General features: G+C 40.2%; 1 protein-coding gene and 2 long non-coding RNA genes across 4 annotated transcripts; all 3 read right to left on the bottom strand.

The window, feature by feature from the left end:
- Positions 1-127: 127 nt before the first annotated feature.
- Positions 128-9,295, bottom strand: tspan5a (tetraspanin 5a). 2 transcript variants are annotated; one of them, XM_082528774.1, is made up of 11 exons: positions 8,962-9,295; positions 8,377-8,427; positions 7,381-7,527; positions 7,134-7,304; positions 6,688-6,813; positions 6,531-6,578; positions 5,909-6,025; positions 5,758-5,819; positions 4,433-4,540; positions 2,470-2,495; positions 128-2,381 (listed from the first exon to the last, which is right to left on the bottom strand). In XM_082528774.1, exons 1-9 carry the CDS (start codon positions 9,040-9,042, stop codon positions 4,468-4,470), a joined length of 876 nt encoding a protein of 291 aa, XP_082384900.1. In that variant the 5' UTR covers positions 9,043-9,295; the 3' UTR covers positions 128-2,381; positions 2,470-2,495; positions 4,433-4,467. The 2 variants fall into 2 exon arrangements, with proteins under 2 accessions (XP_082384900.1, XP_082384901.1); XM_082528775.1 differs by lacking the exon at positions 4,433-4,540.
- A 7,985-nt stretch (positions 9,296-17,280) lies between these two features.
- LOC309702159 lies at positions 17,281-17,928 on the bottom strand. Its single transcript, XR_014275393.1, has 3 exons — positions 17,828-17,928; positions 17,449-17,614; positions 17,281-17,363 (listed from the first exon to the last, which is right to left on the bottom strand). It is a non-coding gene; the product is annotated as an uncharacterized lncRNA (long non-coding RNA).
- Positions 17,929-19,263: 1,335 nt separating this feature from the next.
- Positions 19,264-19,899, bottom strand: LOC309703343. The gene is made up of 3 exons (XR_014275865.1): positions 19,838-19,899; positions 19,673-19,753; positions 19,264-19,345 (listed from the first exon to the last, which is right to left on the bottom strand). It is a non-coding gene; the product is annotated as an uncharacterized lncRNA (long non-coding RNA).
- Between the last annotated feature and the right edge of the window lie 1,440 nt (positions 19,900-21,339).

Here is a 21,339-nt window from a genome sequence, read left to right as displayed (position 1 = left end):
GCTCTGCTTCACGAACACGTCTCTGCAATATCAGCAGTGACAGTTGGCACACTGACTCATGGGAAGTGCAGTTCATAAACATATTTACTAACCATAAATATGAACAACTCAGACGCACAATGATCAGTAATGTCATCACCTTTATTAATATTAAAAGCAGTTTGAGACAAAGACATGAAAGGAGGCGGTTACAGTCCAGTGTCTATGGCGTGTTCTGAGATCACCGAGGCATCGTCACCACCTCCAAACGTGTCGCTGCAGATTCAGTAGTACTGACAGGTGTAGAGTTAGAAAACCAAGTTCACTGTAAAATAGTTATTATCAAAAACATTACTGATCCCTTTGTGAGTAGAAAAGAACTCTGTGGAGCTCCGGGGAACACTTGATAACCGCCGTGACAAGGTAGTTAGCACATTAATACAAGTACATGCTGTGAGCCAATCAAATCACTTTAAATCACCAAAGGAAACACGGAGCACATGAGCTCGTTTGGTGAACGACGTCTGTTTTCATTCAAGTGACAGGTGTCGAACTCCAGGCCTCGAAGGCCGGTGTCCTGCAGGTTTTAGATGTTATATTGATCCAACACAGCTGATTTAAATGGCTAAATGACCTCCTCAACATGTCCTGAAGTTCTCCAGAGGCCTGGTGATCTAATCATGTGATTCAGGTGTGTCGACCCAGGGTGAGATCTAACACCTGCAGGACACCGGCCCTCGAGGCCTGGAGTTGGACACCCCTGATTCAAGTGAAAAACGCTGGGTATGAAGCATTGAGGATGATCATTTTCACCAAACTTCACTCAGTGTTTAAGTAAAGATGTGGAACGAGACGGCGCATGATGTCACGTCGGGACACAACAAACCAACGAGTATAATCAGAGTGACACCTGAAAACAGCACAAGTGTAATAATGACTCGTTTATTCACATGTGACGGAGCGAGTAACTGTCCAACAACACAAACTACTTTCTTCAAACGTCTCTGTCCTTCATCATTAGTTACTGTAACTGAACAGGTCGTTTTTAGAATCATTTTCTTGTCTTTGTATCCAAAGCTGTGACTTTACTGAGCAACAGTATCAGGATTTGTTTTGGGCGGAGTCACGTGTAGCTTTGTCTTTGAGCCCAGCTGGAGCCTCAGATCAGCTGAACTCTGTGTTTGTGATGCAAACTGAAATGTACTGACATTTTCTAAATAATTTGTCTGTAGTTTCCACAGATGATATCAAACAGACAAGAACAAAGTGGTGTCACAGTTTTGAAATCTAAAGCTGAAAAGTGGAGGTTTGGGCTGCAGCCATGTTAGGAGCCACAGCTTTATAGACGAGAGGGTGGAGGCCAGCCCGACTGTCAGCCAGTGCTATTATTTTAATCAGTTTCTTCGCTAACTCAGTTTCCCTGGGTCTTTTCCCGTGTGTTATGAATAAATCTGATCTTTTTTGGTACCAGTACTGGTTTTATTTTGTTGTATTTATCCGCGACACCTTAAAGGCCGGTCCGTGAAAATATTGTCAGACATAAACCGGTCCGTGGTGCAAAAAAGGGTGGAGACCGCTGTTCTAGAAATACTGTGAAGTTGGGTATTTTCTCACGAGTCCATGGGAACTGGTTCCCTTTGAGCCAAGCAGCACTGAGAGAAGCTACAGCTGCTGCCTTTAAAATGATCCAAGAAGATAAGAACAAATAATAAATCCTCTTTAAACAGAAGAACGGTTTCTGTTTTTCAAGTTCCAGGTCAGTCTCAACGAGCTCTAAGGTGGACGTCTTCACTAAAACTGATTTCAATCTGAAACGAGCCGATTAAAGAATACTGAGGTGTCACACCGGAGCGAGGGGTAGGGCAGTGGGAGGAGTTTAGCGATCCACTCCAGTGCTTGCAGAGCTACAAGGTGGTGATGAACGTGGCAGCAACATCCTCAAACACTTCCCTTCTTCAGTAGAGAAGGAAGTCATTGAAGTGATCCCTTCTTTCATTCGTACTGTGTATTTACAGCATGTTTAGCTGCTGTCAGTGCAGCATGCAAAGATATCCACTTACAAACAGATTCCTCCCTACGGTGCTGCAGTCAAGCGCAACTAATGCAAAGGTACAGGAAGCGAGTGGTTGAGTGTGAGGAGCACGAGCCGCAGTCCTAACGATGGCCCGTAATGACTACAGTGAAAAATATCTAATATCAAAAACATTATCAAAACTTCTACTCTAGATGTAGCTATCAAACCTGGAGCGCTGCGAATGCTAACAGTGCTCTCCTTCTTTGTACAGTAGTTACTCACAGTGTTTATATACAAGTCATTTCACATATTAGTGCCTTGGAACAAAGGTGCTGGTTCAGTAAGGGATGGTGCCGTGATCGGGTCTGATCTCCCCGACGTGCTGGAGCTGATCATGGGGAAGAAGGACAAAACATATTACAGGTCACATCTGCTTTTATATCACCGTGTAAGTTTGGTTGAGTTTAAGTGTTTACCTTAAACGCTGCATTAGGTAAAGAAGCTGGAAAGGAAAAGACAGAAAGAGGCGTTTAGTAACTGTACGACTCGGTGCGTCACTAACAAGCCTGCTGTGGTGACAGAAGGCTGAGGCTTAGGGTGACACCACCAAGGATCTTCTGCAGGGTCAGGGAAGACTTTGCAACAATCACAGGTTACGGCTTCGAAAGCAAAGTGCCCCAACTCTGACCGCTGACCATGACTGCATCTCTGATGTACAGTAGCATCACTTCACTCAGTACTGTTAGACTCCTGAATGACGATGTTGTTCAGTAACAGACAACTGATCCTTATGAGTTTAACTGGACGCTGACAAACAGGGTCCAGTCAAACATGAACAGCATGTTTGCTCCACATGTTTGAGTTGCACCTGTACCTGATGTAACCTCTGATCTGTTTTACCTGAAATGATGCGTTTACATCGACTGCTCACAGCACAACAATAAAACGCCTGCACTTAGACATTACATGGGCTTACGGTTCATTTCAGCATTGGTCTGAACATCTTAGTGCTTATGTTGAAGGCCCTGCATTGTGCTGGACCCTAACCCTGACAGCCTGCTTTGTTCCTGCAGGTCAAACAGCTGTTTCTGCTGCAAACAAACGTTTTTATTAATTTTCCTGGACTATTGTTGATCGTTATTTCATCTTTTTTCTTCTGTTTCTGTGGGTTTGAACTCTTTTCCATCATATTAAGGACGTCACAGGCAGCATAACATTTCCACGGCCTCTCCAGACCCTTTTCGTGTCTTTCACATTGCTCAGGGTGAATCTATGAAAAGCACAGGGCCCCACTGGTGGACCTGCCAGTTCTGGTATTCTATGGCAAAGGCCAATCAGAGTCCACTGGAGGCCGCCCTCATGAAGTCTGTTGTTTGGTCAGAGCCATTACACAGTGGCCAGTTAGAGGTCATCCTGTTCCTCGTTGCATAAAGAAGCAAATACTGGTCCTGCTGATGGTTTATGGACGTACAGTCCTCTACCTGCCTGCTACTGCAGACTATGCTAGCAGACAGCAAGCAGTACTGACGTGATGCTATACTCTGATTAAACGTCAGCTGCTGTGCTACCAGCACAGTAAGTAGTAAATACATTAGTGTAGTTTGACCTTTGACCTCAGGTTTGCTGAATGTTGTGGGTACAACACTGACCACAGTGAAGGCAAGCCTAATATTAGCATGCTTTGGTAGCATTCAGATGCAGCTACAGGGCTTCTGTGCAGTTTAGCACAACAGGAGCCACGTTTGGAGAAAGTGAGCTGTGACTGTGCCACTGTAGCCAAACATGCTAGCTGTTAGCTAGTTCCTGCATTGTTTTTTCAGCGTCTTGGGCACGTGGATTCCTGTGTTTCTGTTCATCATGGCGTCGTTATGTGTGTGATCAAAATCATATCAGCATTTCATTTCTAACTGTGGCACTTTAAAACCAGTACAGATGGTCTGCTGCGACAGTCGCTAACGCGTTGCTAACTACAGCTAGCTAACACCGCTACACTAAAACAACAGGACATGCTGCATGGAGAGCAAAGAGCCAGGCTTTGGTTTGAAATACAGCGTGTGGATGGTGGGACAGACGTACGTGTTCAAGTGCTAACAAAGCTTTAATATGCTAGCTGCTGGTGGGGGTTCTTCTACTGCCAGCTTGTAGTAATTAGTAGTAGTTAGGTGTTAATACGAAACTGAATTCATTAATTGTAATTAAAGAATTATTAATTTAATTTATTTTTATTTTTTAGAATTTTTTAAATAAAATGTATTTGTTATATATTCACATTTATTTTTAAATAATAATAATAATGAAAAATGATGAGTTTGTGGCACATTCTTGCTTCCACACAACACTGTTAGGGTCACATGACTACCCCACAGCTGCACCTTAAACAGCACACAGATCACACAGCAAAGCTCAAGAGAAGTCTCCACATGGATCCATCACACCCACCGGTGACAAACACACATGCGGTGTGTGCGAGTGTCTCACGAGTAGTAAGCCGACGCTTTCTTGCTGGAGTACGGTGGGAGTCGGCGCATGTAGAGAGGGGGGGGCACCCTGATGAAGCATGGAGGAGGAAGAATGAGTGTGATGATGGAGCTCAATAAGCCTTGTCCCTAAACAGCAAACTGAATGTTACGCTTGATTCATGCGTCAGAGCTGCAGGATAAAACTGTGACGTTACAACAGCTATGAAAACAAACACGAGTCCCAGCAGACAGGAGTGTTTGTGTGGATGCAGGTTTATTATGGAGCATTGCAATGAAGAAATGTTGCTCTTTAGTTCACACTGCAGCCGTAAGCTGTGCTGATGTTTGCTGACTGTTACACTCACTAATACGACAGCTCTTACTGCAGAACATTTAAACGATTTACGAATGTTTTTGATGATCATTTGCTGCAAAGTGAACCGACTGTGAAAAAGGGCGTTTTGCACCCAGTGTGTCGAAGTCCTGTTTGGAAGTGCAGCCACATTTATCTGACTCACTGAAGATTCACAAAGTCCTGAGAACAGCAGTCCACTTCAGTACCCTGCTCAGTGAGTCTGACCTCTGACCTCCACTCTTTCAAACAGCAACACCAATCAAAGCGCAGCGTGAACCCTCCATGAGGTCGCCTAGCTGTGCGAGTGTTTAACACCTCCCAGAGGTACGTTTGCATTTCTACTGAGGCTGGAAAACACAGAGCCATCAAACATCTGTACGGTCACACGATGTTTACAGACAAATGTCATTATGGTTGGTTATTGTTCAATGAAATGTTAAGACCTGAGAGTACTTTACACAGCAAAAAGAGACGCTCTCCATCAGTGCATTTAACAAACCAGTAATGGCAACCAGTACGATCCCAATAACAGTGATTGGATATAACGAACTATAATTCTTTCAGACGTGCTGCTGCCATCAAATGAAACGAACCTTTGTTCTTTATAAAGCTGTTCTGCTGTCACATTTATGACTTTGCAGATTGTTGTGTTCTGTTATTATTCACATTTTACACAGTTTGTCCCAAAACTGGGGAAAACTGTCTCCCAGTACTGACGGATGTGTGGACACGTACTGGCCACAGCAGCTGTCTGCAAATCGTTTCATTTACTGGTACAGATGTTGCACAGTGGATCCAGCAGAGGGCGCTCTGACTGCTGTAAGGACCAGCTGCTGGGAGCAGAGCTGTCTGTTCTCACATCAAGTATGGCTATCAGTTAATAACAGAGCCCGTGTCGGTGTGGCTCGAGCTGCCAATCAGTGAAACGTGTGTGTGCAGCGTTTTCTCACCAGCTCGCCCGCACGGCCTCGATGTCGCTCACTAAGTTTTGAGCCAAACAAATTCCAAAGATCTGTGGATGAAACACAAGAAGAGTTGGACACCCGAAGGACCCGAGAGCACGATGCGTTCGCTCGACACCCGAAGGTGCGCGGCACCGACCTGCAGCAGCGCAACGCCGATGAAGATCCCCGCCACCAGCGTGAGGTTGTCCTGCAGCCACTTCTCAAACTGGGGCACGCAGCCTTTAACGTTGATGTAGTCCTTCTGCTCGGAGTCCTGCGTGCACACAAACATGTGTCATTTCAGATATTCATGTCCCGGGGCTTTGGTCGTGACAGGAACAGAAATGACCTGTAACAACGAGTCTGTTTCCTTCTTTCTTTGCAACGTTCAGACTTCTGATACTCGGAGATCATCATTTGTATCCTCGATTACTAAAAGTTTAACAAACGTGGTGTTTTTGTCACGACTGCCGTGACCTGACCTGTGACAGACGGGCCTTTAACAGCGTTATGGAGCTGATGGATGAGCATGTGATGCTGGTTAATCACATGCTACATGCATGTATCACAGCCTTCACGTGTACACACACACTGACAGGAAGTCTGAAACACATTTAGTTTTATTATGATCCAATCTGCTGCCCTCGAACAAGAGGTCAGAGGTCATATATGACATGTTTTAAATCTTAGTATTATACCTTCTATATGTTGTTGTGAGGCCAATAAATCATTACGATGACCCAACTCTGCGCCCCCGCACTGGTTTACCAGTTACTTACTGGTTTGGCTCGAATGTCGTAGCCACACTGAGTGTTGATCACGTCCTCCTGAAAGCAAGAAACAATCCTGGGTTTAGCCGTGAGCAGGTGGAGTCAGCTGACCACACCGGTGACAAACAAACGCCAACATCAACAACGATGTGTGAGGAAGTCGTACCGCTGGGTCCTTGGTGCAGCAGGAGAAGGGAACGCCGCACTTTTCCCGACTGGGGTTTCCATCAGTGCAGTTAAAATAGATGTTCAGGTTCCAGTCGTCTGCTCCGAAAGCACCACAGCACTCCCACTGCAGCCAGGCACAAACACTCCTGTTAATAGGACTGCACACGATCAGCACACGCTTTAAGGTGGTCCGAGGACGGACACGTAGAAAGACGCGCGTTAAAAATGGACACTACTCCTTAAATGATCCAGTTCATGTCAAATACAAACTTTCACTACAATGAACCCGTCCAGCACATAGACTGCACCGCAGCTTTACAGCTTCATGGACACGGCACGTGTATTAGCATGCAGGCGTGACGCGGACGCTGTTACAACGACACCAATACCAGTATGATCATGTATGATGATGGTGTAATAACATTGTCACGCGTCAGTACTTACATATTCCTGAGTGAAATCGATGAGGTTCTGCAGGTCGATGTCGTCCCGATACGCCCGGATGTTGTTGTTGATGAACAGGTTGAGCTGGTCTTTAATCCAGTCCTTGAAGACAAACGCCAGAACTCCCGTCGTTAACTCCAGGAAGAAGATGATTCCAAGGAACACCGAGAACTACGACAGAAGAAGCAGACGCTCAGCACACTGAAGCCTGCTGCTTGTTGATGCGTGACAACGATTTGGAACATACAAACTTCAGTAGAAACGTGTTTTCCCGCAGCGCTCCGATGCATCCGGCAAAGCCCAGGATGAACATAACCCCCCCAACCACCATGAAGAGCCAGACTGGGTCCAGACCCCCCAGGTCTGTGATAGATGAGAGGTTGGACAGGACCCCCTGCAGAGGACAGACGCAGCACTCAGTCTGAGCCGGTTTGGTCAACAGGGCCACAAATAAATGCATGAACTAGTTTTTCAGCGTCACTCTGAGACAGGATATTTCTAACTTTAGAGATGTTGCACAAATGGAAGAAAGCAGTCTTACATATTTGTTTAATATGTGCGTTGAAGGACATGTCCTGGTCAAAAATGACTCCAAGGTTCCTCACAGCGTTACTGGAGGCCAAGGTAATGCCATCCAGAGTAAGAATCTGGTTCGATACCATATTTCTAGGCTTTTCAGGGCCGAGTACAATAACCTCAGTTTGATCTGAATTAAGAAGCAGAAAGTTAGCGGCCATCCAGGTCTTTATGTCTTTAAGACATTCCTGCAGTTTAACTCATTGGTGTTTGTTATCTGGCTTCAGTTACAAGTGTTTGAAGCAAAAACCAACATTTGACATCATCTTTCCAAAGTTGCTTATTTCAGTGCTTCGTTTATCAGTTCTGTGAACACTTCCCACGTTCAAACAGAAGTGCTGTCACATGACCCCGGGAAACACTGAGCCCTCAGCTGCATCACATTTCTGACTTTAGTAAAGTTCACATGAAAGTCAAGTACACTAAACAACACGAACACACGTGTGGAAAATGACTGACGGCTCATTAAATGAATCAGGTTTTGGATTGGAGGTCACCTGACTTTGCTTTGAAATGCTTGGCTGTCCACGCTGCAGGACAGGAGCGTGGGTTTCTGTGCTGCTTCCACGCTCGTGAGCAGCTCACGGAGTCACGCACACGCGTCCGTCACACTGGAACACGCTGACGTCTCAGTCAGTGTAATGATGTTGTTCTCACGTGTTCTTACCTTCTCACTCCACGCCCACAGTCCGATTCCCACTAAGGCCATGCCCAGCAGCTGCAAGACACGGACCACATCTCATTAAGGTGAAGATGCACGCGAACACAATCACATGACGTCACTGACTCAGTGTTATTTAAAGGTTTCCCCCGTGACGTTTCTCGTGTGTCACTCAGCAACAATAAGCAGTGTGTGTGCGTGTCCATCACACGGAGGCCCTCAGCTGTCATTAAAGCCGATTAGCTGTGCTGTGGACTAAGCTGCAGCAGGAACGCTCACGTTACTCTGAGTAAATGGTAAATGGCCTGTATTTATATAGCGCCTTACTAGTCCCTAAGGACCCCAAAGCGCTTTACATATCCAGTCATCCACCCATTCACACACACATTCACACACTGGTGATGGCAGCTACATTGTAGCCACAGCCACCCTGGGGCGCACTGACAGAGGCGAGGCTGCCGGACACTGGCGCCACCGGGCCCTCTGACCACCACCGGTAGGCAACGGGTGGTGGTCTGAAGTGTCAGTAACGGGATCGATGCCTCCCCCGTTACTGATAATAACACACGTCACCCACGCACAGCTGCTCACCCAGAACAGGATGTTGAATCCAAAGATGAAGTATTTGATGCAGCAGCTGACTTCGTGGCCTTTGTAATGATTCCCCGACATGATCGTGGGTGGAGGAGACACGGCCTGCTGCTGCTTCACGGGGTTCGTGCCGTGCGGGAGGGAACAGGTTCAGCGCTCCGTGGACGCATGTCACCGTGGGCTTCCGGTCCGCACAGAGGCCCTGGCACACGGACGGATGTGACCCGCTAACACGGAGGAAACACGGATAGCAAACAAACAGCGGCCCTGATCTACGCCGGACAAGTGCAGCGCATCTCCGCCGCTCCCGACAAGCGAAGGCGGCAGGAGGCGGGGCCAGTGCGACGGAGAGTCGGAGGTGATTGGTTAGAACGACACAAAGGCAGGACAGTCTACCAATAGGATCCAAGGAACACTGATGTACTTCCGTGTCGTTATTGCAGCGATCGTTCCAGATCAAACACTAGTTTGGAAAATTCTCCTGAATGTGTTTAATGAAGACGCGCAAACTGTCCCGGGATTACACGGAGAAGCCTTAAAGCGCGCGGACAGGAAGCGTTTCACCCACAGTCGTGACTGGTGTCAAGCCAGCCTCCAATTCGAGACTTGCAGTCAAGCCAGCCTCCAGTTTGTTTTACGTTCCCTGTGTATTCAAAGTATTACGGGAATGGATGTGGAAACCGGATTTCAAAATAAAAGCCAACTTCGAGTGAATTAACAGATATGTTAAGAACATAATAACATATAATTTAGGCTTTTTTTTTTACAAACAATAATGTTAGATCTATATGACACAGCCTTGTACCCTAATTGTGCCCTGTCACTATCAAGGCCATCTTATTTTGGATTTCAAAGTAAAAGCCCTGTGAATCTTCATTTTTGAACTACTCTTTCAGTGACTTCATAATGCTCTTAAAAGCAAAAGTCGTATTTCCAAATACTATTTGAACTTTGTATCAACACTTTCCAACCGCAGTCTTTTTCACAGTAATACCATATCAATATCAAGTCAGTCTGATTTTGCTTTTCATAGTAATGGCCCTTTGAAATTGCCGATATTTGACTTAATCTTCTAACGATTCAAAATGCTCTAAAATGGAAAATTCCTGTTTCCACAGGGTAATTCCACCTTAGATCAACAGTATACAACCCCACAGTGATACCATATCAATATCAAGTCATTCTGATTATGCCTTCCAAAATAAAAGACTTTTCAAATTGTCCATAGTTGACCTACCTTTCAGTGATTTCAAAATGCTCTAAAATGGAAAATTCCTGTTTCCACAGGGTAATTCCACTTTAGATCAACAGTATACAACCCCACGGTGATACCATATCAATATCAAGTCATTCTGATTTTGCTTTCAAAAATAAAAGCCCTTTCAAATTGTCCATAATTGACCTAACTTTCAGTGATTTCAAAATGCTCTAAAATGAAAAATTCTTGTTTCCACAGGGTAATTCCACCTTAGATCAACAGTATACAACCCCACAGTGACACCATATCAATATCAAGTCATTCTGATTTTGTTTTCAAAAATAAAAGCCCTTTCAAATTGTCCACAATTGACCTAACTTTCAGTGATTTCAAAATGCTCTAAAATGGAAAATTCCTGTTTCCACAGGGTAATTCCACTTTAGATCAACAGTATACAACAGTATACAACCCCATTATACAACCCCACGGTGATACCATATCAATATCAAGTCATTCTGATTTTGTTTTCAAAAATAAAAGCCCTTTCAAATTGTCCACAATTGACCTAACTTTCAGTGATTTCAAAATGCTCTAAAATGGAAAATTCCTGTTTCCACAGGATAATTCCACTCTGTATTTACAGTATAAAGCCCCACAGTGATACCATGTCAATATCAAGTCAGTCTGATTTTACTTTCCAAAGTAATGGCCCATTGAAATTGCCCATATATGACTTACTTTTGTAACGATTTTGAAATGCTCTAAATAGAAAAAATCCTGTTTCCACAGGATAATTTCACTTTAGATCAACAGTATACAGCCCCACGGTGATACAATATCAATATCAAGTCATTCTGATTTTGCCTTCCAAAATAAAAGTCTTTTAAAATTGCCCATAACTGACTTACTCTTGGAACGATTTCAAAATGCTCTAAAATGGAAAATTCCTGTTTCCACAGGGTAATTCCACTTTAGATCAACAGTATACAACCCCACGGTGATACCATATCAATATCAAGTCATTCTGATTTTGCTTTTCATAATAATGGCCCTTTGAAATTGCCGATATTTGACTTAATCTTCTAACGATTCAAAATGCTCTAAAATGGAAAATTCCTGTTTCCACAGGGTAATTCCACCTTAGATCAACAGTATACAACCCCACAGTGATACCATATCAATATCAAGTCATTCTGATTTTGTTTTCAAAAATAAAAGCCCTTTCAAATTGTCCACAATTGACCTAACTTTCAGTGATTTCAAAATGCTCTAAAATGGAAAATTCCTGTTTCCACAGGATAATTCCACTCTGTATTTACAGTATAAAGCCCCACAGTGATACCATGTCAATATCAAGTCAGTCTGATTTTACTTTCCAAAGTAATGGCCCATTGAAATTGCCCATATATGACTTACTTTTGTAACGATTTTGAAATGCTCTAAATAGAAAAAATCCTGTTTCCACAGGATAATTTCACTTTAGATCAACAGTATACAGCCCCACAGTGATACAATATCAATATCAAGTCATTCTGATTTTGCCTTCCAAAATAAAAGTCTTTTAAAATTGCCCATAACTGACTTACTCTTGGAACGATTTCAAAATGCTCTTAAATAGAATTTTGCTGTTTCCACAGGGTAATTCCACTTTAGATCAACAGTATACAACCTCACAGTGATACCATATCAGTATCAAGTCATTCTGATTTTGCTTTCAAAAATAAAAGCCTTTTCAAATTGTCCATAATTGACCTAACTTTCAGTGATTTCAAAATGCTCTAAAATGGAAAATTCCTGTTTCCACAGGGTAATTCCACTTTAGATCAATAGTATACAACCTCACAGTGATACCATATCAGTATCAAGTCATTCTGATTTTGCTTTCAAAAATAAAAGCCTTTTCAAATTGTCCATAATTGACCTAACTTTCAGTGATTTCAAAATGCTCTAAAATGGAAAATTCCTGTTTCCACAGGGTAATTCCACTTTAGATCAACAGTATACAACCCCACAGTGATACCATATCAATATCAAGTCATTCTGATTTTGCTTTTCATAGTAATGACCCTTTGAAATTGCGGATATTTGACTTAATCTCCTAACGATTCAAAATGCTCTAAAATGGAAAATTCTTGTTTCCACAGGGTAATTCCACTCCAGATCAACAGTATACAGCCCCACAGTGACACCATATCAATATCAAGTCATTCTGATTTTATTTATTAAAATTTACTGAAGTGGATTTCTTTTCTTTACATATTAATGACACAATCTTTTCTTTGTATTTGTAATGTTATGAAATATAACTATTTTCATAAAAGTAACATAGGTAAATCTGTTTATCTTGGAAAACAAAACCCAGAAAAAGGGAACAGCTCGATACAAGGAGAATAAATTGTAAATTACAAAAGGTGCAGTCATGATAACATTAAATGTGCTTTAAATGTAAATGACAACATCACGGAAATGTGAATGAAATATGTATGAAAACGTTTCACCGTATTATGTTGCTCAAATTATCACTTTGGTGGAGACAACAGAGTACGTCTTCAAATATTTTGACACAAGCATCCAATAAGTCTGTGGTTTAACAGCACAGGAGACAATTCCACGCTTCTTCCTTTGCTTTTTGAAAGTCATTGTTGGTCATGTCAAGGCACTGTTCATGGTACCATCTTTGACAGGCGTCACATTGTATCTATTTAAAGTTAAACAGACAAAGCAAAAAAAGCCCATTTATAGTCAAAGTCTTTTACACATTTTTGAGAAATTCAAATACCCTCCAACTCACCCAGTTCATCATTGAAGGTCCTGATCCAGGTGGCTTGGTCAGCGAACACATGGCACAGTTGCTGTTAGTGTCAAAAACTAAAATACAGGATCAAAACACATTATATAGACATTCGTTTGAAGGCCAATTTATGCATATGTTAAACAGTGTACTTAAAAATTTCTATCGATTAGACCACAGCATAAAGTGCCATTGTGCACTATAATAATACTACTAACAGAATAATACATTTCAATCTACACACACACACACATATACATTCAAATACATATATATATACACACACACATTTTCTCTCTTATTCACCCCCAAACCAACCTGATGCTTGTAGTATCTCCACAGCCATCAATTTTCTTTCCTCTGCCATTTTCTCTTTTGATGTTTTAAATTTCATGACGGGCAAATCTGGAAATACTTTCATCACTGCCCGTGCCATCTACCGAGAAATACTCAAAATTTTAATTGTGAAAAAAAACCCCACAATTCTGCTCAATATAAAATTTCTGATGTTTATAATCTTGCATAAACAGTATGAAAAACAAAGAGCAATAAATAGATTTAAGTCTTTATGAACACCAGGTAACTTCTAACACTCAGTTGTTGAAATGGACATCGTGGATGAATAACTATGTGATATACCTTGTAAACATAGAGAACAAAATGGACAGGGTTAAAAATAACACTCCACTCTACAGTAAGGGCCAGAGGGCCAGTATATTCTTAGATGCTGATGAATAACTGAAATAGGGAACATCTCTAGTTACTAGTTATTAGATATAGTCTGCTTCCAATGTGTGGGCAGCTGACTTCTTTTAACATCTGTTGGGCAATACTCAGTATATTCTATAAAAATGGTGTGGAGAGTCGCAACCTGTGTTATGCTAGTGCCACAGAGACTCAATAAAGTGAGTCCACAGGGTGTCCCATAAGTCTCGTAAGGTGCTGTCAGAGATGTGGATGTTTTCCAAGTTAACCACAATGCTGGACAATACATACCACCTGCATCATGATGTGCTAGCCATTCACCAGAGCGTGCTCAGCGAGAGAATGAGATTACTGATAATGCACCATTATGACACAGGAAATAATTCCAGACGGTGACTTGCTCTCTTTAAAGTATAAGTACTATCTGCAATCGCTGTGCAGCCTTAATATTTGCAAATCCTAAAAAGAGTATGTCCCAAAATCTGCATGACTTAGGGCACCAAAGTATTAACCATATACTTAATTTGTGCAGTATCATGTGAAATTTAGAATTAGATGTATTCATATATATTACAGCTACTGTTATGGATGTGGATATTCTTCTGAACATGGCATGATGGTATGGCAAACAAGTAAGAAATTATATACAAATGTATATTATCATCACTTACCATCACCACCAATACTCCACAGCTGAAGCCATCCTTCTGCACTGGATGGGTCAAGACACCTCCCTTCCATTTAATGTCCACCCATTCTGTTTTTGCGTGGCAGGTTCTCCTCATTTTTAAGTAATCACTGCACATTATTACAAAGCATTATACAATTTGGTATATGTCATATTTCCTAATTTTAAAAAAAACATATTTTACAGAATTAAAGAGAATTTTATTTATTTTTTATTGATTTATTTTTTGGCCTGTCTCTTTTGGCTCTTTTGCCATCAGAATTATTGTCTTAATAATTTGTTCACCTGATAATTTTTATTTAACCGTACTGATTTATTTTGCAAATGAGACCTGGCCAAGAGGATGCCAACAGAGAAACACGCATTGTGGGGCCAGGTACAAAAAGCTTCTACAAAAATGCAGTTGTAGTAAACTAACTTGTAAAGCCTATTTGCATATAACAAAATGTGTTGAAGCCTAAGTACCTGAATTTACGTGCAGCGAGTTTAGAGTCTTCCTCCTCTGATGAACTTGGGGAAGGATCAAGGAGATAAACAGTGTGATTCACTGCATTGATGAACTGTAGCAAAGATAAATCATTAAAACAATATTAATATATCGTCATTAAAAAAATACACAGACTTTAAAGTTATAATATTGTTGCTTACCAGAAACTTCCAGTGTACATTTTTAATGTTAACAAACGTGACAATGGCCTGGTACTGATCGAAGTTTACCTGTCAGAAAACATTTATGTATTTCTTACAGTTTGTGGAATTCTATTAGCATTCAATCAGTAATTCTTTCTAAATGTATTTGGACATAATTATATGGACATTGGACAGTCATCTTACGTTCCGCAAGCTTTGGCGAGAAAGCTGTGTCCGATCACCAAACAGAATCAATCCCGCTGTGTAATGGTTCATAATGTAGATCCCCTTTTGCTCCTTTTTTGCCAGACAATGAAAAAGCCCTTCAATTACCTACGTAAAGAATTTTCATAAACACAAAGCTATGTAATTTATATACTTTAAATTGTGTTAATGATAAATAATTACATGATAATGTCCTTTTAATTTAATTACATTACACAGTCGAATTATTGTGGTTATGAGTGCTTAAATTAATCATTGATATACCTCGCCTGTTAGCCACAGGTGTGGTCGAAGGGTTCGCAGATCACTGTGGCGGATAATTATGGACGTACCATGGTTTGTTGAGGGAAGCACAGAAACCACAACCTCTGTGTCTCTTTTCTTCCACAAAGACAGGACCTCCTCATTCAAGAAAAACACACTTAACATACGATCTTACCAGCTATTGAACATGATTTTGTTATTTCTAACAAAAGTTTATGGACTGTTATTAACAATATGTCTTTGTAAAATTCATTCAAAATGTATCACTCCAAGTCTTGAATGGTAAATGAACTGGTTCTTATAAAGCACTTTTCTACTCTTCTGAGCATTCAAAGCGATTTACACAACTTGTGCATTCACCCAAGCAGATTTTTCTAAGTGTGTTCTAAGTAACATTCACACACAATCGATGGATGCACTGGAGAGCAATTTATGGTTAGTATCTTGGATTTTTGGTATGCAGACTAGGAGAAGCCAGTAATCAAACCAACAAACTTCAAATCAGTAGATGACCTGCTCTACCACCTGAGCTACAGCCACCCTTGAGCATTGGTAACTATATAAACTCAAAGCTGTAATGGCAACACTTGCAAAGTTAATTTTCCCATACTCTAACTATGTTCCCGAATGCTTTTTCCCATTCAGTTTCTACTGAGGAAAAAATATTTATTTATTTAGTTATTCCCAAAATTTACCATGTGATCACTGCATTCATTTTGAATTTTGGTGCCTCCCACTTAAGTTAAGGTTACAACTAGTCAACCAAAATCCTGGATATTCACATCGAATGAGTTGAACATGAATATCAACATGTAACTAAATAAGATTTGACCTTCATACACGTGTCCATGACTGATTACTGTGTCATGGAAAGGATCTTCTATGGAAAAAGAAGGCATAACTATTACTTTGATGAATCCTTTATGTTAGCAGTTGTCAATCCTACCTGTAATTCTGGATTTTCTAAGGTAACATCCTCAACTTTAGCAGTCTGCACAGGGGAACTCGGGGCCATAGAGGAAGCAACCTATATAAATATTGTGTACAAGAAATACAAAAAATGTTATGCAAAATATTGGTCTTTATATATGAACGATAAATTTGCGCAACATTTTATACCATCTTTGAAGATCTCTTGAAAGGAAATGGCTTGCGGAGTACTGTTACATATCTCCCCTTCTTTTTTTGGCGACGTTCCTTCCATTTTTCTTCGTCCACTCTAAATTTCTGAACCAAAAATATGAGTCATTGAACATTGTTTAGGAATTACAAGTGAAATGCTGTGACAACATTTTCCTTAATTTACAATAAACCAAAACACACAAAAATGTCCAGTAAGACACACAGGTGCAAACAAGCTATAACATCACAATGTGGGGCACCTCAATATCCCACCACATCAAGAACACTTTTTTGTAATGTTCCATTTTGAAACGGCAAAGCATTGATGGACATCAGCCAGTCATTTTGCAAACCTTTCTTTGAAGCATTCTTTTTGAGTCTTCGTACTCCTTCAGCAGCGCTGTGTGACTGATTTGATACTGGACAACAAAGTCATCCAGCCTGGTGAGCCTTCCCGAACGTAGACGGATATGTTTCAGATCCCACTGGCTCTTCTCCATTATCCCCTGCGTTTTATTATTCTCAGTGATATTCTGAAAAATCAAATTAAGAAATCATTAATTGTGATTTTTTTTAAAGATACACATTGTTGTGTGCAATGTTGTATGATCTGCAATACAGATGACTCCTCTGGACCCGCTGTTTCTCAATCACACCACACAAATATGTATATATACTAAAAATCAGGTGTCTTACTTGTCTCTTGATCTTTCTTAAGGCATTGTATTTGTTGTGGTACTGCTCATACATTTTCCCAGTGCCATGTCTTCCAAGGTCACCTTTGGATTTTGAAGATTCGAATAATATTGATGTGTGTAATTTCATTTTATAAACTAATTACTTTTTTACTTTAAAATGGCTTACCTAACATTATTGCAGACCATAATCCAGAAAAAGGAAGAAGATATTTGCTGATGTGCTCCATGAGCCCCTTGCTGTAGTAAGGGTTTGCCTCACCATCCATCTCCAATGATGTGTTGGAAATGAGCTTCTTAAAATGTCTCCCAAAGAGGTTGTTTCCCTTGACTCCCTAGCCAACAGACAAAACAGAATAATTATGTGATTTGAACATTGTGTACACTCATCTTTCATATCTATAATCTAAAAACCCAACATTATGTTGTATAAAACATTTAAAATTACTTGTGACTTGTGATTATTATGCTATTCCAAAGTATTTAAAAAGATATATAAGAGGCAAAAGTTTAGCCTTTAGTTTTAATAAAAATTGACTTTGGTTTACCTTCAGGTCCTCATCAGCTTTTGAGTTTCTGTCATTGCCATCAACATCAACATTGGCTTTCTGCATCAACAACTGAAGGTTGTGAAAATGTTTTTCGACATTCTCACCACTACATGGACTCCCAAAAACAACTGCAGCACTTTGCACCATGTCAGTGAGGTCTTTTAATGAAGTTGCAGTAGTGAAGACTCCAAAAGTGTGCATTGCAAGATGGTAGTTCTTTGGTGCACTGCAGTTAAAGAAAAAATTGTCTTTAAGTGTTTCCAAAACAGTAATAATGTTTTCCCAAATTGAAAAATGAAATGCCATGTCACATGTCATAATAAAAAAACAAACAAGTGAATACCGTATTAAAAGGACTACACTTACTACTTTTTACAGATCTCCTTAGCATTCTTCATAACATGACTAAGGCATCTGTGAAGAATTGGAACCTCGAAGTCTTCCTTGTTTCCTTTCCCCGAAGCGATGTTATAATAATGATTCATTGTGTCAGAGAGATTTTTTTTTTGCAAAAGCTAAACAGATAGCTTGCATTAGGACCATAGATCCATCACACATAAGCATTAAAGGTGAACGCATGGCTTTGCGCCCAAAGGCCCTTGCAACATCAGTCAGAAATGCTTCCAAAAAATATTTGACTGAGGCAGTGGTATGGTCACAGGTTAAATATGTAGCCACTGGTAGGGGGGAGGATGTTTTCCGTGGATTTCTTACTATAAGTTCGTAAACATAGAAAGGAGGCGAACCCTTTCTTTTTTTCATGATACTTCCTGTAGCATCCAAATAAACGATGTCCTCCCGACAGCGGCTCTGGAAGATCTCAATACTCCTGGAAGACCATAAAAAAACACCTTTTGGATGTAACATTACTTTCTGCAATACATCCTCTGGGTTGTTCTTCTTGTTTGCCACCATTAACTGGAGACTCATAATCTCATTATGATGAAGACGACTTTTCTTTCTGATTTCCAAGGCTATGTTTCTCAACACTTGAGGAGTTGGAACTTCATCTCTACACCCCGATTGCACAACATCATCATCCATTTTGCTCATTGTTTCCAGATACATGGCTCTAGGTAATTGTTTTTCCAATTCATGGCCAATTTTATCTCTCTTATGAGCTCTTACAGGTCTTCTTCTTAGTTCATAGTGGTTGTGCACACACTCGAAACCTTGAAAATTGACTTTTGCCTTTAGATTGTCTTCATTATCTACAGTGACAGTGACAGTGACTGGACAATCCTCAAAACTGCAGTAACCCAGACACCAGAAGAAAGGGCCCTTTCTTACTGAGTCCAAAGCCTTGACTCTGTGCCTTTTGAAGGCAAAGGAACAATATGGAAACACAGTCCGTATTCCGTCTGAAATCAGATTTGTCCACTGTAGTCCCTTGTATCCTCTTTGGGATCTCTTATTTTTTATATTAGTTCATTCTTTCCTTTTCAGGAAAAAAAAATTTGTTGCAAGTGGGACCCTGATTCTTATGAATCCATCATCAGATGAGTTGCTGTTAGGCTAAAAAAGAGGAAAAAATTATTTTGTGAGAAAACATTTTGTCCATGTTACATAACTACTGTAATATCAGTAAATATACTTGAAATACTTGTGTATTTTAAGTATATTAACAACCAGTGTTTGTAATGTCATAATATATAGCAAAAATTAATGTTGAGAAGTGTCATGAAATATAAATTTCATTCAATGTTACAACATTTGATAAAATTCTTTATTTAATTGTTTATTTTTTTTAAAAAAATATTTTTTATGTAATATAAAGTGGTCATTTAAACAATGATCCTAGTACCAATCATAACTTATGTGAAAGCATTTTTAATGACTTACCTGCTCAGGAGACAGCTGTCCATCCTCCTGCAAGGAGATGTCCGGTGACAGAGAAGCGGCAGCTGATAGTTCTTCTGGTTGCTATTACATGAGTGGAGAGGTGTAACTTTAGTGTAATTACATGGAAGCGTTGAAGAGAATTTATGATAGTACAGACAGACTGACCTGCTCAGGAGACAGCTGTCCATCCTCCTGCAAGGAGATGTCCGGTGACAGAGAAGCGGCAGCTGATAGTTCTTCCTGTTGAAAATGACATTACCCGTAACAATATTAATTTTAGGGATAATTTCAACAGTAACACATTGACTAAAATTTGGTATACCAACATATTTGATATCAAACACATAGAATTTTATTTATGGAACCTGCTCTGGTGGCTTTTGTCCATTATCTGAATCCCCTTCGACTGGTATAGACAAGTTCTGTAGAGAACAGGCATACATTTTTAATAAATTTGATTTTAACTAAATAATATATATATATAATAATATAGAATATATAATATATACAATATATTTTTTTTTAAAAATAAGTGAAAAGAACTAACCTGACGAAATGCATCACAAATTCTGTAGCGGTTATTTTTATTATTCTGAATACCAAGTGTCAGGCAAACTTGACCCCAGGGGCCTTCTTTATGAAGTGCATGGTCCTCCAGTTGCATGCCATGTTTTTTCAGCTGTTCCACAGTTTCAATAATTTCATTGATTGTGATCAGTTTATTTTTGTTCTAAAACAGAAGATATAGCATTTTCAGTTTTATTTTTCATGGAAAATGTATATGAAAGTAAAGAAGAAAAAAACACATACCCCAAATAAGCTGAAGCGGTAGACTCTAAGTGTAAAAAAGAAAACATTACATTGTCATTTATATCATTGATGAATATGAAATCATAACATTTTATAAATAATATGTATGATATTCTCAATGAATTGAGAACAATTTTAAATCAGTGCCACTAATTACAAAACTATCAACTTTGTTTCTATTCAAGTACTATTTGAACATGTTTTTGTGAAATGCAATGCCCCTGAAGAAAATGTGCAGCACTTGATGTTAAAAAATTCCCTCCTGCCTTCTTTTAATTCAATTCACACCCTTCACCCTGGGGACCGTTTAGTGCCACACCCCAAAAAATGCTATAAAAAATTTATATATTCATATATAATGTGAAACGTCAAATGTGAAACAAGGGCGCCACTTGGTGGACAAATAAAAAATTTACAACTCAAGGCCCCTAGTCCCAAACGAAACCTAAAATGAAATCATGACGATCACTTGAACGGTAATTATTTTGCCGTGAAAAATAGCGTTTATAATGGAAGTAAATTGGCACAAAACGGTCCCTAGGAAGGAGGGTGTGGGGATTTTTGCTGCTCAGCCATTTTAGATTGATTTAAGATATTCACCCTGAAATATTAAAATTGACAGTAAAAAACTATCTTTTGGCAAGTTCGGTTATATTCCACTGAACACAGTGGAAATGGCAGCCATTTAAAACATAAAAGTGGCACAAAAAGGTCCCAAGAAGGCAGGGTTTTTTATAAGCCATAGCCTGTTAGCAACAGATGTGCCTGTTATAGAACACGTGTTAATTAATTTCTGCGGTATGCTACAACTTTCCCTGAGTCCTGTGCGCAAATCTTTTTTTGTTTTTGCTCATAGC

The sequence above is a fragment of the Aulonocara stuartgranti genome (assembly GCF_965226115.1).
Source record: "Aulonocara stuartgranti genome assembly, chromosome: 3".
In the NCBI taxonomy this organism is placed as follows: domain Eukaryota; kingdom Metazoa; phylum Chordata; class Actinopteri; order Cichliformes; family Cichlidae; genus Aulonocara; species Aulonocara stuartgranti.
This window is presented reverse-complemented; position numbering and strand designations above follow the sequence as displayed.